General features: G+C 36.4%; 1 protein-coding gene across 7 annotated transcripts in view; it reads left to right on the top strand.

The window, feature by feature from the left end:
- The window catches only part of LOC129236790 (transmembrane protein 120 homolog), a 56,396-nt gene that overhangs the window by 33,451 nt on the left and 4,715 nt on the right, over positions 1 to 18,230 (top strand). For 6 of the 7 annotated variants that reach the window (XR_008581716.1, XM_054871023.1, XM_054871020.1 and 3 more), the window contains exons 4-8: positions 1,331 to 1,460; positions 7,301 to 7,440; positions 13,003 to 13,220; positions 13,496 to 13,722; positions 14,197 to 14,349. Coding sequence is in view for 6 of the 7 variants with exons in the window: in XM_054871023.1 (XP_054726998.1) it covers positions 1,331 to 1,460; positions 7,301 to 7,440; positions 13,003 to 13,220; positions 13,496 to 13,722; positions 14,197 to 14,349 (868 nt within the window). In the remaining variant the exon portion in view is untranslated. Of the gene's footprint in view, positions 1 to 1,330; positions 1,461 to 7,300; positions 7,441 to 13,002; positions 13,221 to 13,495; positions 13,723 to 14,196; positions 14,350 to 17,554; positions 17,778 to 18,230 lie in introns of those variants that run through there. The other variant, XM_054871026.1, reaches the window with a different exon arrangement.

The raw sequence follows: 18,230 nt of genomic DNA on the forward strand, positions 1-18,230 counted from the left end.
AGACCTCTATGTACTTCTGAAAGCTCTTTTATTAAATTCCTATTCTGCTTAACAACCCGCCTTACATATATATATATATATATATAATATATATATATATATATATATATATATATAATTGGCGCGTACACCCTTTTTTGGATGTTTGGCCGAGCTCATCGTCCTATTTGCGGTGTGCGTCTTGATGTTGTTCCACCAATGGAGGGGCCCATAGTTTCAAGCCGACTCCGAACGGCAGATATTTTTATGAGGAGTTTTTTTCATAGCAGAAATACACTCGGAGGTTTGCCATTGCCTGCCGAGGGGCGACCGGTATTAGAAAAATGTGTTTCTTAATTTTCACCGAGATTCGAACCTACGTTCTCTCTGTGAATTCCGAATAGTAGTCACGCAATTTGCAATTTAATTTTAGAATTTTCCATTTCTTAAAAATTTTTCTGAGGGTTATACTAATGGGAAGTAAAAGTTCGACACCTTCTGTTTCATTCGATTCGAAATGTGTCTAAGTATAGCAAAACATTCGAACTAAAACCTTCTAACCGCAATATAAATTTATTGCATATGAAACCTGCAAAAAAAAGCATTACTTTTCATCTAAATTTTGTTACGTTCTTGAACCTGTACCTGGAAAATGTAGAATTTTGTAATTTAATTCAATGGCGGCTTTATTTCAATAAGATTTTATTAAAAAAATTTGCCACACTTTAACTTGAAAATATTAAAAATAACAGAAATCTGAGATGTATGTATGTATGTTAGTGATCGTTAATTTTATTGTTGGTTAGGGCAAAGTTGTGCTTTATTACTTTTAACTACAATCAAGAGCTATCGGCTTCAATCACACTAAGCCCAATTCTAAATCTAATACCGAAAACCGTCAGCTGTTAACTTGCCGCTGCTGCTTATCGCATACGATATCTTTCTTCAAATGATCTCAATAAAAAGTTCTTTGCACTTTGGCCGATTTCTGCAAATTAGAATTTTATCGTGGACTAAGTTGAATCATTAAAAACCGCAGGTAGATAAGATGTTGTGTAACAACTAATTGAATTGTATCGAACAACAAATATAAATAATTATAGTGATTATTGGCAATTGTAGGCTTTTTTATTACCTTTTACGATTTCATACTCGAGTTTACACGCTTCGCCGCCGATACAAATTGCTGGATGTAATTGATTCCGATATTTATTTTATGCCGTTGACTTCCAATTTTAATAAATATTTTCAATAATATTTCATATTATTTTCCCAATTAAAAAATAAAATTGTCATATAATGAGAATACATTACAATTTAAATGCTTCCGTTATTTTGTTTACAATTTTAGATGCAAAACAGCTCATAACCCAGAAGAGAAGGCGAAAGTGGAAGACTTACAGAAAAACACACTGAAACGAAAAGCGCAGATTCATGAAATCGAACAGTCATTACCTGCTCAATCGGGTCTGTACCTCAAGGTAAGAATTTGGCATATACGATTTGTTAACTGTGTAGTCAAATATTTATCCTCATTTCTTAATGCTTATTGTATATATATTACACCATATATATATAAGTATATATAGGGTGGGCCATGTAAAATTTGCTTTTTGAATCGGATATAAAAAAAAAACTAATCAATATTATTTGAAACTTTTTTTTTTTTATTTTGAAGATTGAACATTGTCATTTATGAATGAAAAATAATATCGATCAAATGACTGCCACGACTGGCTTTACAGTAGGCCATTCGATCAACCCAAAAACGGTAGCCAAAAGTTCGAGTGTAACTTTGGCAGTGTGACAAGTTGCACCGTCCTGTTGAAACCAAATGTCGTCCATGTCATCCTCTTCAAATTTTTGGAAACAAAAACTCGTTGAGTATGTCACGGTAACGCTCGCCATTTACTGTAACCGCAGCTCCTCGCTCATTTTCCAAAAAAATGGCCCGATAATGCCGCCCGACCAAAGACCGCATTAAACAGTGACTCGTTGTGGATGCATTTGCTTCTCTACAGTAACGTGTGGATTTTCTGAGTCCCAAATCCGACAATTTTGCTTATTGACGTAGCCACCGACGTAAAAATGAGCTTCATCAGAAAAGATGATTTTTTGGTAAAAATGCTCATCTTCGGTCAAACGATTTCTGCCCATTGAGCTTCAGTTCTTGCACCAATTGAACTGTTTAAGCCTTCATACCGAGGTCTGTATGCAAAATTCTCCTCAAAGAAGTGCGTGAAATGTTCTATTCTTGAGAACGATGACAAGTTGAGGTTGTTGGGATATTCACGCACATTTTCGGCTATAGCAGCAATGTTTTCGGGTGTACGCACTGTAGGAGCACGTTCACGTGTTGTTTTATCCATTAATGATCCACTTTCACGAACACGATTAACAAATTGATCCACAAACTGTTTTGTTGGGAAATCTTTTTTTTGGAATTTTTTTTCAAATTTCTCATAGTTTGAGTAGAAGACACCACTTTGGAAATAGGTTTTCAATATTTCCCAATTTTGTTCAAGCGTACAGCGTCCCATTTCGTAAATGTCAAACCTTTAAGTAAATTATGAACACATTTGACATGTCATTTGTGTTACCATTCTCAAAAAAATAGGTGGTTCAAAAAGCAAACGCTATATGGCCCACCCTGTATATAATTTTTAATAGTTAGAACGATTTCATTTAAAAAATATTCTTGAGCTTTGAGGCAAAGAGACACCTATATTATTCGTTTCATAAGTCTGATGAGAATTTTAGATAAAGACAATTTAGCACATTATTCTGCTGATTTACCATTTATTTGCGGCGCAGGGTTCTGGAATTATTGCCTGTTATAATTTGCATGCGAGTAATGTGAATAAAATGCAGATCTTAACTCGAACTTGTGCTTTATTCAACAATGATCTTGAGATTAAAATTATAATATTAGCTTAAAACTAAATGAGAGCTTAACATGAGAAGTAACATATGTAGTTAGAGAGAAATAATAAAGCTGTCAGAGTAACAGAATGTAACTTGCGCGCCCTCTGTCAATAAATAATATCGTAACCGTGTTGAGAATCGCTGATGATTGTGCTGGGGAAATTAAATATCGAGCATATTAATGAGCTTATTTGAAAAGGAAAATATCTCTCACTCTCTTACTACTCACATGTTTACCCTCAAGGCCTTAATATCTACAAATCGAATCTCTAAATTAGTTGTTTTAAGTTTTAGTCAATAACGCTAGGGCAGGTTCATAATATACGAGTACATACGAACGCAAAAGATGTTGGTCGTTAGATAGCTTGTCTCAAGACCTTTCTATCAAACGCCTCTATTTGTTGGCTGGGCCATAGCGGCCGTGGGAAATAATTTAAATTTATCTTAATTCGGGGTTGTGCCACGGCCACAACGACGGCCTGATTGAAAAATTCTGAAATATTGAATGAAATCAAATAAAAGTATGAACAAAAACACAAACATGCATAGTTGATTTAGTGGAAAAGCCACTTAAAAACATAGTTTTTCAACCAGTAGGATTAGGAACAATATTATGTCCAAGGCAACGATATCTTGGTGCTAATCTCTGGAATAAATATGAATGTGTTAAGTGTGATCACATATCAATAACAGTTGATAAATGTCGAAATGATTTAGATACAGTTATTGAAAGGTTACTTCAATGTTGTTTGTTTGATTGAACCACTTCAAAACAAGCAATAAAGTAGATATGTACATTAGAATGGCCAAAACAAAAACGTAAATATATTTCGTCGCAGATTTCCTCGCCGTCCAACGCCTACTGGTGAAACACTGCGACGTTTAGCCGCTCGCCTCGAAGAGACTGGCACAACACGAGATGCTGCCAAGCGTGGCAGACGCTGGAGTAGCCGTTCTGCAGAGAATATTGCTGCTGTAGCCGAGGATGTCATGGAAGCGCCGTCGACATCGACCAGACGACGTGCCACGCAAATGGGTATCAGTCGACGGTCTTTACACCGAATTTTGGTACAAGATTTGAAGATGTTTCCGTACAAAGTCCAGACGGTGCATCAGCTGTTAGCTGCTGACCGCCAATCGCGTCTAACATACGTTCAAGCCATCCTTAATCACCACCAAGAGGAAGATGATTTTTCATCAAAAATAATTATGAGTGATGAGGCCCATTTCTATCTTAGCGGGTACGTTAATAAGCAAGATTTACGCTTCTGGGGCAGTGAAAATCCGCGTGTAATCCACGAAGAGCCATTACACCCGTTCAAAGTCACTGTATGATGTACTGTTTTCGCTGGAGGAGTCATCGGACCTTTTTTCTTCGAAGACGTCACGGGCCAAACGGCTACTGTGAATGGTGAGCGCTACAGAGCAATGATCAACGAGTTCTTTTTGCCGCAACTTGATGAATTGGGATTGGAAAACATGTGGTTCCAACAGGATGGTGCAACGGCACACACTGTACGTGCCATAACCGATACGCTGAAGGATGCATTTCCCCGGCGCCTAATCTCCCGTTTTGGCGATTTGCATTGGCCAGCAAGATCGCCTGATTTGACCGCTCCAGACTTCTTTTTGTGGGGCTTTTTGAAGTCGCGGGTTTATGTCAACAAGCCTCAGACTCTTACAGCTCTTGAAGACAATATCCGTCAAGAATGTGAGGACCTATCGCCGGAAGTTTTGGCCAAAGTGATGGAAAATGCCATAAAAAGGGCTCAAATGGCAATCAACTGTGGCGGCGGCCATTTACATGACATCATATTCTCGACTTGATGTAAAAAAATTAAAAGACCAAATAAAAATAATCCACAAGAAGAATCAAAGTTTTTCATTTTTTTTAAATTACAGCCAAAAAAACATCGCAAGGTTACTTTTGCGCCACCTTGTACATCTTTATTCTAAAAAATGGTTACAAGTGAATCATTGAAAGTATTGACCGTCACTGGCTATTACTTTTTCCTATCATCTGGTAGATCTCGTATACCGTCGCGGTAAAACTGTTCATCTTTTGAGGCTATCCACGGATCAAGCCATTTTTTGATGTCTTCATATGAATGGAACTGCTGGTCAGCTAGACCATGTGCTATCGATCGGAGCAAGTGATAATTGGACGGCGCAATATCTGGAGAATATTTCCCATTTCAGTGTTTCCATATAGGTTTTAACGGGCTTGTCAACGTGAAGCCGAGCGTTGTCATTCTATAGAATCACTTTTTCATGCCTCTCCGCGTATTTCGGCCGCTTCTCGCGCAGTGCTCGGCCCAATCGCATCAATTAAAGTCGATACCGATCCCCAGTGATGGGTTTTAACAGTTGGTTTTAACTGTTCATAATAAATAACACCAACTTGGTCCCACCAAATATATAGCATAACCTTCGCAGCGTGAATATTCGGCCGAGGCGACGACGTAGAAGCATGACGGGTTGTCCCCGTGACTTTCTTTTCTTTGGATTCCTGTAATGAATCCATTTTTAATCACCCGTCACGATGCGATGAAGAAACCCCTTCCTGTTTTGCCGCTGGAGCAGTTGTTCACAGGCGAAAAAATCACGTTCAACATCCCTTGGTTTTAACTCATAAGGAACCCAAGTTCCCTGTTTCTGAATCATTCCCAAAGCATGCAATAGCTTGAAAATGGATTCGCGGGTAATTCCTAATACTGCAGCAAGCTCTTCTTGCGTTAGACACGGATCCTCATTGAGCAATGCCTCCAATTGAGCGTCTTCGAAGATTTTTGGCCTTCCTTCACGGGGACGGTCGTCAACATTAAAATCACCGTCTTTGCAGCGACGGAACCAATCTCGGCACGTTATTTCACTTAAAGCAGCATTTCCATAAACTTTTTGTAGCTCTCGATGCGCTTCACCCGCCGTTTTTTTTTGGATTAAAAGCGGAAAATCAACACTTCCCGCAAATGACGATTATTCGGCGCAAAATCAGACATCATCACAAAACTAAAAGTATATGATACCAAAACAAAATCACTAATGTGTCGAAGCCGTTTGTTTACCAGCGGGAACTTAGTTGCGCACCTAGATATTTTGTTTCATCGCTCCAAAGTACGCTATACTATTTTTTCATACCCTCAGCTGTAATGGCTTTTGACGACGTCGTTCTGTGATTTTTCGCGCTTAAGGGCATTCACAACAAAATTTTTGGACCGTCCAAGTAACTCAGCGATAAATTTTTACGATTTTTTTTTCGAACATTAAAAACAATCCGCCGCTCCCCAACTGTGCAGGGTTGCGCACGACCCATTTTTGAACGAAATTCATATTAATTATTTGTTGTTAAATTAACTATCTATTTTGCTACGTTGTCTACGTTACGTAATTAGTTAAAATGATAGAGTTATCTGAAAAGTACCTATTTTGGTGACCTCGCAAATTTACACTTGATGAAAATAAATGACTGTGCAACCAATAACGCAGCTTTATATAACAGGTATTTTAAATTTACTATGAAGCAGTGATGCCATGTGTTAAAGCGAAATTTCAATATTAGCTTTAAATTTTTCCGAGCGACACAAGGAAATCGATAGATAAAGGCAGCGTACCTATTCTTCTTTCGATTTACCAATGGTCGATCGATAATATTTTGCTTTGTTGTTTTGAAGCATATTTACTGCAATAACATGACTGAGTTGGATTTATGTTACGGAGGAAAGTTATGAGCACGCGCACCATTTTGGGACAATTTTTATCGAAAAGTAAAAAAAAAATGCCTAAAATATTCAACATTTTCAAAACTTGTATCAAATACTCTCATAATCGACAATCGCGAACCACTGTATTGCCTTTCAATTCGCTACGTGGTCTGTTTGGCATTTTGCTCTTGCTGTTTTCTTCGTCTCGCTCAACTTCCGCTGACCTTTTATAGCAATTAACGGCCACAATTTCTTATTTCCTCATTCTTATTTTTTCCATCATTCACACTTTGCCCTTTGAGTCTTGTCTCTTGCCTTTTGTTTGTTTATCGTTTACCAGCGCTCAACTCTGCAGTCACGCTCCGACAGTCATAGCTCTTGTTACTCGTATTCATTATTTGTTTAACTGGTATCAGCAAGGAATTTAAAAAGACAATTTGGACGACTTTTTTGCTCTGGAACCCTTTAGACAATGTTGGCCATCTAATGGAGTTGGAGTGGTGCAATGGAGTTTGACTAATCGCTGGATGGCAATTTATTTTCTCCGTTACTACTTTGTATTTCCCCAAGTTCCTTTTTTTATTTATTCAAGTTTGCACTCTAATGGGCCATCCTGTTATATTTTATCACTTACCACGTGGCTTATGCATTAATTTTATTAATTTTCCGCTACCAATGCTCTTTTTTTCTTACAGATCATACTTGGCGATGTCAATGTATCAATTTTGAACAGAAACGACAAAGTTCGCTACAAAGATGACTACGAAAAGTTTAAATTAATACTCAACGTAATTGGTCTGTTAATGGCGTTTCTCAATTTGATATTCAACTACAGGTGAGTGGAGGATATGGATTGGTGTAGAAGCCTAACGCATCATTGCGAACTGCACTCTGTCGTCGTTGGCTGACAGAAAACGCGAAATGATTTCTATACTTTTGACTTTTTGCTTTCTTCTTTGGCTCTTATTTTCCGTCAATTAATGCCTTTTGCCTTAGCTTTGCTGAAACTTTCCCGCTTGTCCTTTTGAGGGGCGTTATTTATTTTGCATTTTTATTCCCGCTCTATTTAGTTTTCTCATTCCATTACCACTCAAGATATTTATTTAAGAATTTTCACGCGAAAACGAAATTATTTCAGTAGAAATTATTTCTCTGCTATGATTAAGTTTTGCAAATTGTTTTCTAATTGCATTCAAATGGCATTCCAAATACAATATTTGTTCGCCACCGAAGTTCTACAAATTGTTTATAATTTTCTTTCCAGTTAATTTTGGGTGCGCTTTATTTATCTCAAAGTGCTAAAAGTTGTTTTGATAACAAGAGGAAAAAATTGTTTTGCTATTTGGGAAGAAAATAAATTTGAGAATGAAGTTTTAATTTGTTTTGCAGTAAACCGTAAGAAAGTCATTAAATAAAAAAAATTACATGAAAATTAAATTATCACTATCAAAATGATATGGCATTTATAATTTTTCGTATAGTACTCTATGGGCAAAAATTAAGGTGAATTTGGTTGTAAAATGAAAAATCTTTATTTATTCTTGTAAATCAATTTCATCTTCTTCAAAATAATCCCCTCTCGATGAAATACACTTATGCCAACGATTTTTCCAATCCCCGAAACATGCCAAATAGTCCATTTCCGGTATAGCCATCAGCACCTTCTTCGATTCAGCTTTTATCTCCTCAATCGACTCGAAACGCGTTCCCCGGAATGGTCTCTTGAGTTTTGGGAATAGCCAGAAGTCACACGGAGCCAAATCAGGCGAATACGGTGGTTGCGGAACGATATGCGTGGAATTTTTGGCGAAATGGTCACGAAGAACGATTGCAGTGTGAGACGGTGCATTATCGTGATGCAAAAACCAAGAGTTGGTGGCCCATAATTCTGGTCTTTTTAGACGAATTGCTTCACGTAAACGACGCATAACGCTCAAATAATATTCCTTATTAACAGTTTGGCCAGGTGGAAGGAATTCATAGTGCACCACACCACGAAAATCGAAAAAAACTGTCATCATGACCTTTATTTTTGAACGATTTTGACGTGCTCTTTTCGGTCTGGCCTCGCCTTTAGCACGATATTCGCTTAATTGGGCGGTTGTTTCAGGGTCGTAAGCATAAATCCAAGTCTCATCTCCCGTAATGATGCATTCGAGCTTGTCCTGATAGTCTGAAAGCATTGTTTCACACACATCAACGCGACGACTTTTTTCCAAGAAATTGAGAGTTTTCGGTACCAAAAGAGATTTGACTTTTCGTAGGCCCAAATAGTCTTTCAAAATGGTTTTCACAGATCCTTCTATTATTCCGATCATATCAGTAAGGTCTTTAACAGCCAACCGACGATTTTTGAGCACTAACTCCTTCACTTTATTGACGTGTTGGTCATCTGTTGACGTCGATGGTCGTCCAGAGCGCTCCCAGTCATCAACACGTTCTCGACCCTCTTTGAAGTCTTTGTACCACTTATAAACATTTTTCTGCGACATGGTCGAATCACCAAATGCCTTCTGCAACATGCTAAACGTTTCCGCAGCCGAAATTTCATTCCGCAAACAAAATTTGATGGCACTTCTCTGCTCAATCAAATCAGACATTGTAAAAATCGAAAAATGCACTCTTGGTCGTTTGGTAAACACAAGCGTAAATATATTACTGATAATGACATTCACATGAAAGTTGGCCCAAATGTTATTAACAGTGCTGCCAACTCATGAAAAAAAAGAACTAGAGCGAAATTTTAATCCCGCGAAGTTTGACAAATAAATTCACCTTACTTTTTGCCCACATTAGTACATAGAATTTTGAGACCTCTGACCTCTCGGTTATATTCCCGTAAATATAAATATGACTTCCAACGATGGACACGTAAAGTATAATTGGCGCGTACACCCTTTTTGGGTGTTTGGCCCAGCTCCTCCTCCTATTTGTGGCGTGCGTTTTGATGTTGCTCCACATATGGAGGGATCTACAGTTTTAAGCCGATTCCGAACGGCAGATATTTTTATGAGGAGCTTTTTCATGGCAGAAATACACTCGGAGGCTTGCCATTGCCTGCGGAGGGGCGACCGCTGTTAGAAAAATGTTTTTCTGTTTTTGTTTTTTGTGTTTCACCGAGATTTAAACCTACGTTCTCTCTGTGAGTTCCGAATGGTAGTGACGCACCAACCCATTCGGCTACGGCGGCCGCCATTAAAGGGCGCAAATTAAATATTTGGCTCATAGTTGGATCACATGCTTAGAAGCTTCTGAATGTTGCTGCAAATGATGAAAACGTGGCTAATTCCCTATTTATCTCAGCTTTAAATTATTTTATAAGCACCAGAATGAAACATACAATAGGCGAAAAAGTAACATTTATTTAACTTTCGCACTTTCTTAGCTAAATCATGCTCATAGCGCGAGTCCTCTGAAACAACTGAATTTAAAATTTAAAATTTGCTGCATTTTAATCAGGGTTTGTTTTACAAATCCATGTTTGTATATTGGAAAATTAGACTTTAATTAAGTACAGCACAATTATTTAATTCGACCCCACTGTGCAAAAAAGAAAAGAAAAAAGATTAGACTAAAATTAAGATTGAGCAATAACAAAAATAAAGCCATTAATTTTTTTTATACGTCAATGCAAAATGTTGCCAGCTTATTTCTGTATTGTTAGTTGATTTTTCCACTGTGTAAGGTTTACATAGCCGGTAAACTCATTGAAGCAAGCTTTTGGTTTTTGTATGATATCACCTGTTGATTTGGTTAGGAATTTCATCACATTACCCTTTGGAGGATTTATTGAGTTCAAAACCACTGTAAAAGCAAGAGTTTATGAATAACGCACTAACCAGTGGAAATGTGAGATCTCCGATTGCACGCGTCAGATAAATGTAAATATTGCCAATATTGAAAACACAGTAAAATAATAATGAAAATGGCTTTATTGCTTTTCAAGATATTCTCCTTAGAAGTTAATACATTTCTGCATTCACTTGAACCAATTTTCAAAACAATTTTGCCTCTCAGAAGTGGCTCACTCCAAAACGGACTGTTTCAAAGCTTCAACAGCTTATACTGGCGTTCAAAAACGTTGACCTCGCATTTTATTTTTAAAGCTCGGGTACCTCATTAGGTACCAAATCAGAGCTGTAAGGTGACCCATTAATGTGATCTTTTAAGTGCTCAAAAACTCCTGTGTAAGCCGATACGTGAAAGCTTGCATTGTCTTCGTGAAGGATGTTTCGTCTTCGGCGATTGGTTTTCCTTAATTCACCGAAAATTTCTGCAAATAAATGGTTGTATACCATTCAGAATCGATTGTTTTAAGATTCTCTAGTGGTACATTTGCGACGCAATCAGATTCGCGCACAACTTTTATTCGATTAAGCTCGTCTGGGAACACCCTTGCAGTCGATTGCCGTGTTGTCATTAATCTACCTGTTTTTAGTGGCTGCTCTAGCCTGCTCAACTTGTTAGAACAGGAATTTTAGGAACAACGAAAACGACAGCCTCAGATACTTTAGTAATCTGGAAGTCTGTAAATGTATCTTAAAAAAAGTTGCCGGGAAAAGACAACGGATACTGTTAAAATACTTTTCTTTAACGTCTTAAAACACACAATTATTTTGTTGCACTTTTGGTCTAGAAAATTAACTTATAAGTCTCTAATTGCCAGACAAAGGCACTGAAACCGTGAATGTCCGCCTAAGGCAGCTTTTATTGTAATAAATATCTATAATCATTCAGTGAAATCAGCTTCTTGGGGTCGTCAAAATTACATATAACTGTTCTAGAAAAAAAAATTCAAGAATCACTACTTTGAATTATTTTTAGGAGAAAATTTAAAAAATAATTTTATTTTTGGTTTATGACATTAGTATTGTGGTTGACAATTTAGTATTGTGGTTAGTAAATACTGGGCCATGAAAATAGCGATGTTCTTTGAGGGGAAAAATACCGTAATTCGGCTTATGAATATAACTATTTCGGTGAATCATTTAAGTTAATAATTCTAGCAATCATTAAGAACCAATTTTAAGAGGCAGTCCGTGATTTTTTACTAAAAAAAGGTCCACTAATAAATCAGTCGCCTTGTATTTACATTTTGCAGATTAATTTCATATAGTGAATTTTTCAAATCGGTGCCGAGGATTGAAATCGCCATCAACTAATTGGAATAGGCTGAACCTTTTTTCAAAAATTTTTGGGACGTCTAATTAACGCCATTAAATTTCGAAGGTTTCAAGTATAGTCACCTTTCGGCAAAATTTCGAGCTTGTGCAGTGTAAATAATTTATGTTCCTGGCTTTGTCCACAGTGTCTTTTGTCTACCATATCTGTTTATGATAGGATAGGGAGAAAATTATATAGTATAATTAAGGTGTTTTCGAACAACAAATGATTACGTGAAAAGTTTTGTCATAATAGAAATGAATTTGAGGATCGTTCCATGTCGTTTTCATGCTCTTTGTAAGGGGTAAAGATTAAGGGGGGAGCCTGGTTTATAAGGTCAAAAAAATCAATTTTTTGTTTTTTCGTTTTAAGCGATTCCTAATATATTTCAGAATATTCACACAAAGTTACAGAGCCTAATTCTCAATATTTCCGTAGATACAAAGCCAAAGGCGAGCGTTGGGTAGTTACGCTGTGACCGGACAGCTATAGTACAAAATTTATCTTCTTTTCCCGACTTTTCATTTTTATGATTTCTTTGAATTGGCGTACATGAATGAAAAAAAACTAATGAACCTTTGAAATTAATCATAGCTTGTTCCCTTCAGTATTAAATTCTCTTCTATTTGAACTAACAAAATAGATAAAAAAAAATTCTTCAAGTTTTTTATACCAAGTTGAAGTGAATTTTTTTGTATAGAAAGACATTTTTTTCTTTAAAACCTCCAAAAAGTTGAAATTTTGGAATTTCTCTCAGTTTTCTTAGTTCATCTAGAATAAAAAATGATGATAATTAGAAATCCATTTGAATTTTTTTGCTTTAGATAATAGTTACGAGCTGTATCTTGTACGCCAGTTGGAAACTCCAGCGTTGCAGCGCTCTACTAATTTCTATGTTAAACATTTTTTTCAACTTATTTTAAACAGTACAAAAATTTGTTGTACTTTTTAAATGTTCATTAAAAGATAGAAAAAACTTTGCAGTGCTTTTCTTAAAAAAAAAAAATCGCAAAGAGATGCAATTTTTAGACCTCATAAACTAGGCTCCCCCCTTAAACCTACAATTGGATGTTTTAGTCGGTTCGTTACTAACAAACGCGTTCGCGTGCAGCGACAGCCCTTTTATACTTTTGAACGTTGCATTTAGTCAAAATATAACAAATTTAATAACTGCATTCAACTTAAAAAAACATTTTAAAACATAAATATATTTGAATTTTTCTTCAATCACTAGGGCTCTGGAACTTGCCTACATTTTTCTGCTAGTCTGGTATTATTGCACCCTCACTATTCGTGAATCTATACTCAAAGTTAATGGTTCGCGCATTAAAGGCTGGTGGCGAGCGCATCACTTCATATCAACGGTGGCGGCTGGTGTGTTGCTTGTGTGGCCGCAGGGCGAGCATTGGCAGCTGTTCCGCACACAATTCATGTACTTCAATGTCTATATCAGTAAGTAGCCGCGACGGAGGCATATATAAATTTACATTTGCACATATACATTTACATAAATAGTCTTGCCATGTCGGCAGTGCCATTTATTCTGTCCAACCTTATCCTTTATAGTGCAATGCGCAGGCGAGTATACACACTTACAAAGCGCTGATTTATTTGTACTGCTATTACCTATTTATAACACACCACCACCATTACCCCTAACATCCTCATCATCAAAAAAAAAAAAAAAAAAAATTGTGTAGTTATGCATCCTTCTTTCTTTCTTCCAGACCTTGTGCAATATTTGCAATTTGGCTACCAGAAGGGTTTGCTATATCGACTGAAGGCGCTCGGTGAACGTCACAACATGGATATCACTATTGAAGGTTTCCACTCGTGGATGTGGCGTGGCCTGAGTTTCCTGCTACCATTCCTATTCGGGGGCTATACATTCCAAGCATACAATGCATGGACGCTGTACAAGTTGACAACGAATCCGCCAGGAGCGCCATGGCATGTAAGTCGTCGGGTGGGTGTGGAAAAGAATCAGCGAAGAAGACCAATAGAAACTTGTGTATGTGTAGGTGTCCGTCGGTGCTTGCTTCTGTGTGATTTATTGAGTGGCTGTTTGAGTGACAGCAAGCGGCTGGCGGGCATATCCACACTTTGTGTACGTGGTTGTGGAGCACCTTAAAGAACCTACCTATTTGAGTATCTGCGCATACATACAATATGTATGTGTGTGCGCTCATGCCTGTAAGTGTGCTTGGTTGCGTCCTGGGCATAATGCATTGATTGATTGTGCCTGATTTGCTGGCTAATTGATTAATCCATTCGGCTAATTCGCATGCAATCACCCTTTCTGTTTGCCGTGCTCTGTACATATATTTAATCCTTGTTGACTTTCTGCCTTTTGTCTTTACATACACACCTTTTTTGCATTTTAATTTTGCTGACTTAACCACTTTTCTTGCTGTATTCCATGCTGTAGGTGTCGGTAATGTGCGCCCTCTTCCTCCTGCTCTTCAGCGGCAACATTATCACCACATTGTTGGTCGTGCCCGAGAAGATACGAGAACGTGCCAAGGAACGCTATCGCCTACAGTCCATGGGCACATCAATGAAATTGCGCAAAATGATGAGAGTGAGTATGAAATGGTTGAGTGCAAAGGCATTCACTTAAAATTTGTATGTATTGGTGCTTTAATATCGATCACACTACATATTAGCTTTACATGAAAATTTAATTAATCTAAGTTAAAATTTGTATGAATTCATTTTTGTTTGCGAAGGAAACTTATGGGCTTGAGGGAACCGAGCACTAACAATTGAATATTTAGTTATCGTAATAATAGCAAGGGCGATCATAACATTTCATTAGCATTTTTTAATCGTACTGCAAGTCATTGTTCTAAAAAAGGCGGTTTTAAAAATATTTTGTTTTCCAAAAACTGACTAGTTTTCATACCATTTCGGCTTTGATTTTTTCTATTGATAAGTGTGATACTGGTATATATATTTGGCATACATAATCGTATGACATATGCAGAAAAAATATTTTTCTGTAACTGGAATCGAATTTTCCTTGAAATATAATTACGCATTATATTCTTTGAACTTCCATATATGTAAATACTAACATGTACATATGTAGATATCTGATTTACAAATCCATTCTGCTTTACATATCAATTTAATAAAAAAAAACTCATTCTTTCTTTTCATCTCTTTCTACAAGGTGGTGTAAACTTAACCATCCAATTTTGTTTTGGACTAACTTTTTTATAAAAAACATCAAATGATTTTGAGTGATGGAAATCCTTATTTTGGCCCTTACGCGCTCCATTGCTTGTATTCTGCAGCTGTCTAGTCCAAAAACATTGAATACGATAGACGTACGAAGCCATTTTAAAAATTATTAATCTTGTGATAGGGTGATTAATTTTTCGCCACCTTGTATATCCAACCTCGTACAATATATTGTACTATATTACGTCCTACTCACAAATTCCAACTTGCAGTTTGTCTAATAGAAGTGTGACCGTCAAAATTCAAATTTATTTTGTGAAAAATTAAGAACGCGTGTGATGATGATCAATGAATTTCGCGTAAGAAAAACGATTTGAAGCAGTTTTCGTCTGTACACAGCTTAAAAGTCCAAAAATATCACGTCTGCCGCAAAGTATTTGAAGAAGTCGAAGACGTTCATAAATAAGTGGGTGCAACGGTATACATTTATATAATTGGCGCGCACACCCTTTCTGGCTGTTTGGTCGAGCTCCTCCTCCTATTTGTGGAGGACTCCGAACGGCAGATATTTTTTATGAGGAGCTTTTTCATGGCAAAATACACTCGGAGGTTTGCCATTGCCTGACGAGGGGCGACCACTATTAGAAAAAACTTTTTCTTCATTTCGGTGTTTCACCGAGATTCGAATTAGCGTTCTCTCTGAACTCCGAATGGTAGTCACACACCAAACCGTTCGGCGACGGCGGCCGCCATGCAAACGGTATACCAAAGTTAAAAATGATGGCGACTTCCCCGGACGATGCCAAAAAAAAAAAAAAAATACTTCTCCGCAGGCTCAGAAGATCATTGATTTGTTTGTGATAAAGGCGAACTTATCGTTACGTGAAACTGAAGCAGTTTAAAGGAAAAGTGGTGCTAATGTATCCAAAGACAGGGTTCGGGGATGTTTAGTGGCAGAAGACCTCAAATTCCGGAGCATATTGAACAACTCGCCGCTCTCAATATCACACATTTAAAAAAGACTTAAAGTAGCTAAGGAAAATTCAGAATGGAATTGGGGAAACATAATATGCACGTGGTGTACTGCTAATAATCGACAACTTCAACGAACATCCTCCTTCTGTTAAACATTCAGTTAAGGGGACCTGGTGGTCTAGAAATTTCAAAAAATCGATTTTTTTGTTTTTTCGATATTTCGAAAGTATAGCATCTTAAAATACAGTGAAATTTTCATGCGGCAATTCCCAATATTATAGCTTCTACAGCCCATTAACTAAGTAGAGAGTGGTCCGCGCGCTCCTCTACCACAAACCTTAAACTCATTTATCTCGAAACGACTTTTTTCGGCACGGCGGAGATGAAAACAAAAAAAACTATTCAACCGAATCACTTGAAATATGGATATGTTGTTCACAACATGTATCGCTATCGTCGGAAGTAGAATCATAATTTTATTTAAATAATTTCCTATTTTTTAAACTAAAAAACTAGTGAAAAAACCCGATTTTACGAACTTTTTTCCAAAAGTGCGCCATTTTGTCAATTTTTCATTTTTCGATTTGTTCTAGTTCCGACCATAACTGCACTCTTTCTGATTAAGAATCTTCTTGAATTTTGGGTTTCAGATGAGTAGAAGTCTCGAAATCATCTACGCCGTCCGGGCTCGATTTTTCGAGAGGGTCATCTTCAGCGGCATTTTTATGATAATAAATATTGTTTCAAAAGTAAAAAAAAAAATTGTTTGTATGCTCAATAAACGTACTAATAAGCCCGAAAAGTTGAAACATCGTTTTTTAAATTTTTAACGGCAAAAAAAAATCGTCAAAATAGGTGAAATTTTCGTGCTCTAGACCACCGGGTACCCTTAAGGTTCATGTTTGTGGCTGCTTCTCCGAAAAATGATTTGGCCGTTTATTTGTGCTTACCGCCAATTTAAATGCAGTTTTGATGAATAAAATTAGCATTATTAGTTCTCAGCATTAGTAGCATTATTAATGCCAGTTGCGTCGATGTTTGGAAAAACCAACAAACCTTGTATTTAACAAGAAGACAATGATCCAAATGTCGAAGCCGAAGTTGTCCGATGCAAATCATATTGAAAATGTTTAGGCAAAAGTTAATCAAAAACTCAACGGAGAACAAATATGGACGGCCAAACAATTATGGCAAATTCGGTTGATTTGTAGTCGCTTACTTTCACAACTTGCGCAGAAACTAACGCAAAGTAAGAGTCGAAGATGTGAAGCTATTATATCTAATGGTGGTGACCGTGCGTCTTATTGAATATATTGCAAATAATAAATATTATAAGCCCATACAATGTAGTTAGTTCGAATCGAATTGGTCAAATAGTTTCTAAGTTCTGGTGGTCACGTTTCTTTTAGGCAGACTGTACCTTTGCCCTTGAATCCACATCTCATCACTCATACCTTACTGATACATAATGTAGAACTGACATTTTGCTTACTACTATCAAATAAATATACTAAAAAAATATTTAATCTCCTCATTTTGGGTATATGACTTGGCCTTATTGAAAGCAAAATTTGAAGCAATAAAATGCTTTTTTTCATTAATTACTTTTTAATGTCAATTTAAAGGTATTCCTGTCAAAAAATTGGTCGACACTTTCTGAATTTGTCCCTTCTTTCGCTCAGGATTACATTTCAGCTCATAACCCAAGAACCCGATAAGTTATACTATTTTGTTAAACATTGTACTTAATATTATATATTTATATAAAATGTTAGGTACTAATTATTGTTAAGTTATTTAAATTTCTTAAGTTCTAATATTAAAATAATGAATACACGAAATTAGTCATTGAATTGTTTGAATTAAACGTATTAGTATTTACAAATAAAACATTTTCTTTTTATTTGAATGTTTATTCAAAAATAAAATTGGTTGCTGAACGAAATTCAAAAAATTTCTTTTAACTTTTTTGTTGTTTTTAGTTTGAAATAAATAAATATTTATACGTAGATACTATCCAATATTTGTGTGTGAACCCCAAAGCCATTTTTGCTTTCTACCCATAAATGTTCATCATTATTTTTTCAAATATTTCTTGTTTGCACTAGATAGATTGTTCGATTTTGTAGTTTTAGCATCGTAATAGGTTTTGGCTAAATGTGTTGAAAAAAGGTTTTTTTTATTATTTTTTTTTTATTACTATTGCAATCTAGTTAACAAAACTAATAACCAGTTCATTTTACATATATTTAATTAAATTAAAACATCTCAAGTAAAGACAAAATTTTATGAAAAGAGATC

The sequence above is a fragment of the Anastrepha obliqua genome, chromosome 2, assembly GCF_027943255.1.
Source record: "Anastrepha obliqua isolate idAnaObli1 chromosome 2, idAnaObli1_1.0, whole genome shotgun sequence".
NCBI classification, from domain to species: Eukaryota; Metazoa; Arthropoda; class Insecta; order Diptera; family Tephritidae; genus Anastrepha; species Anastrepha obliqua.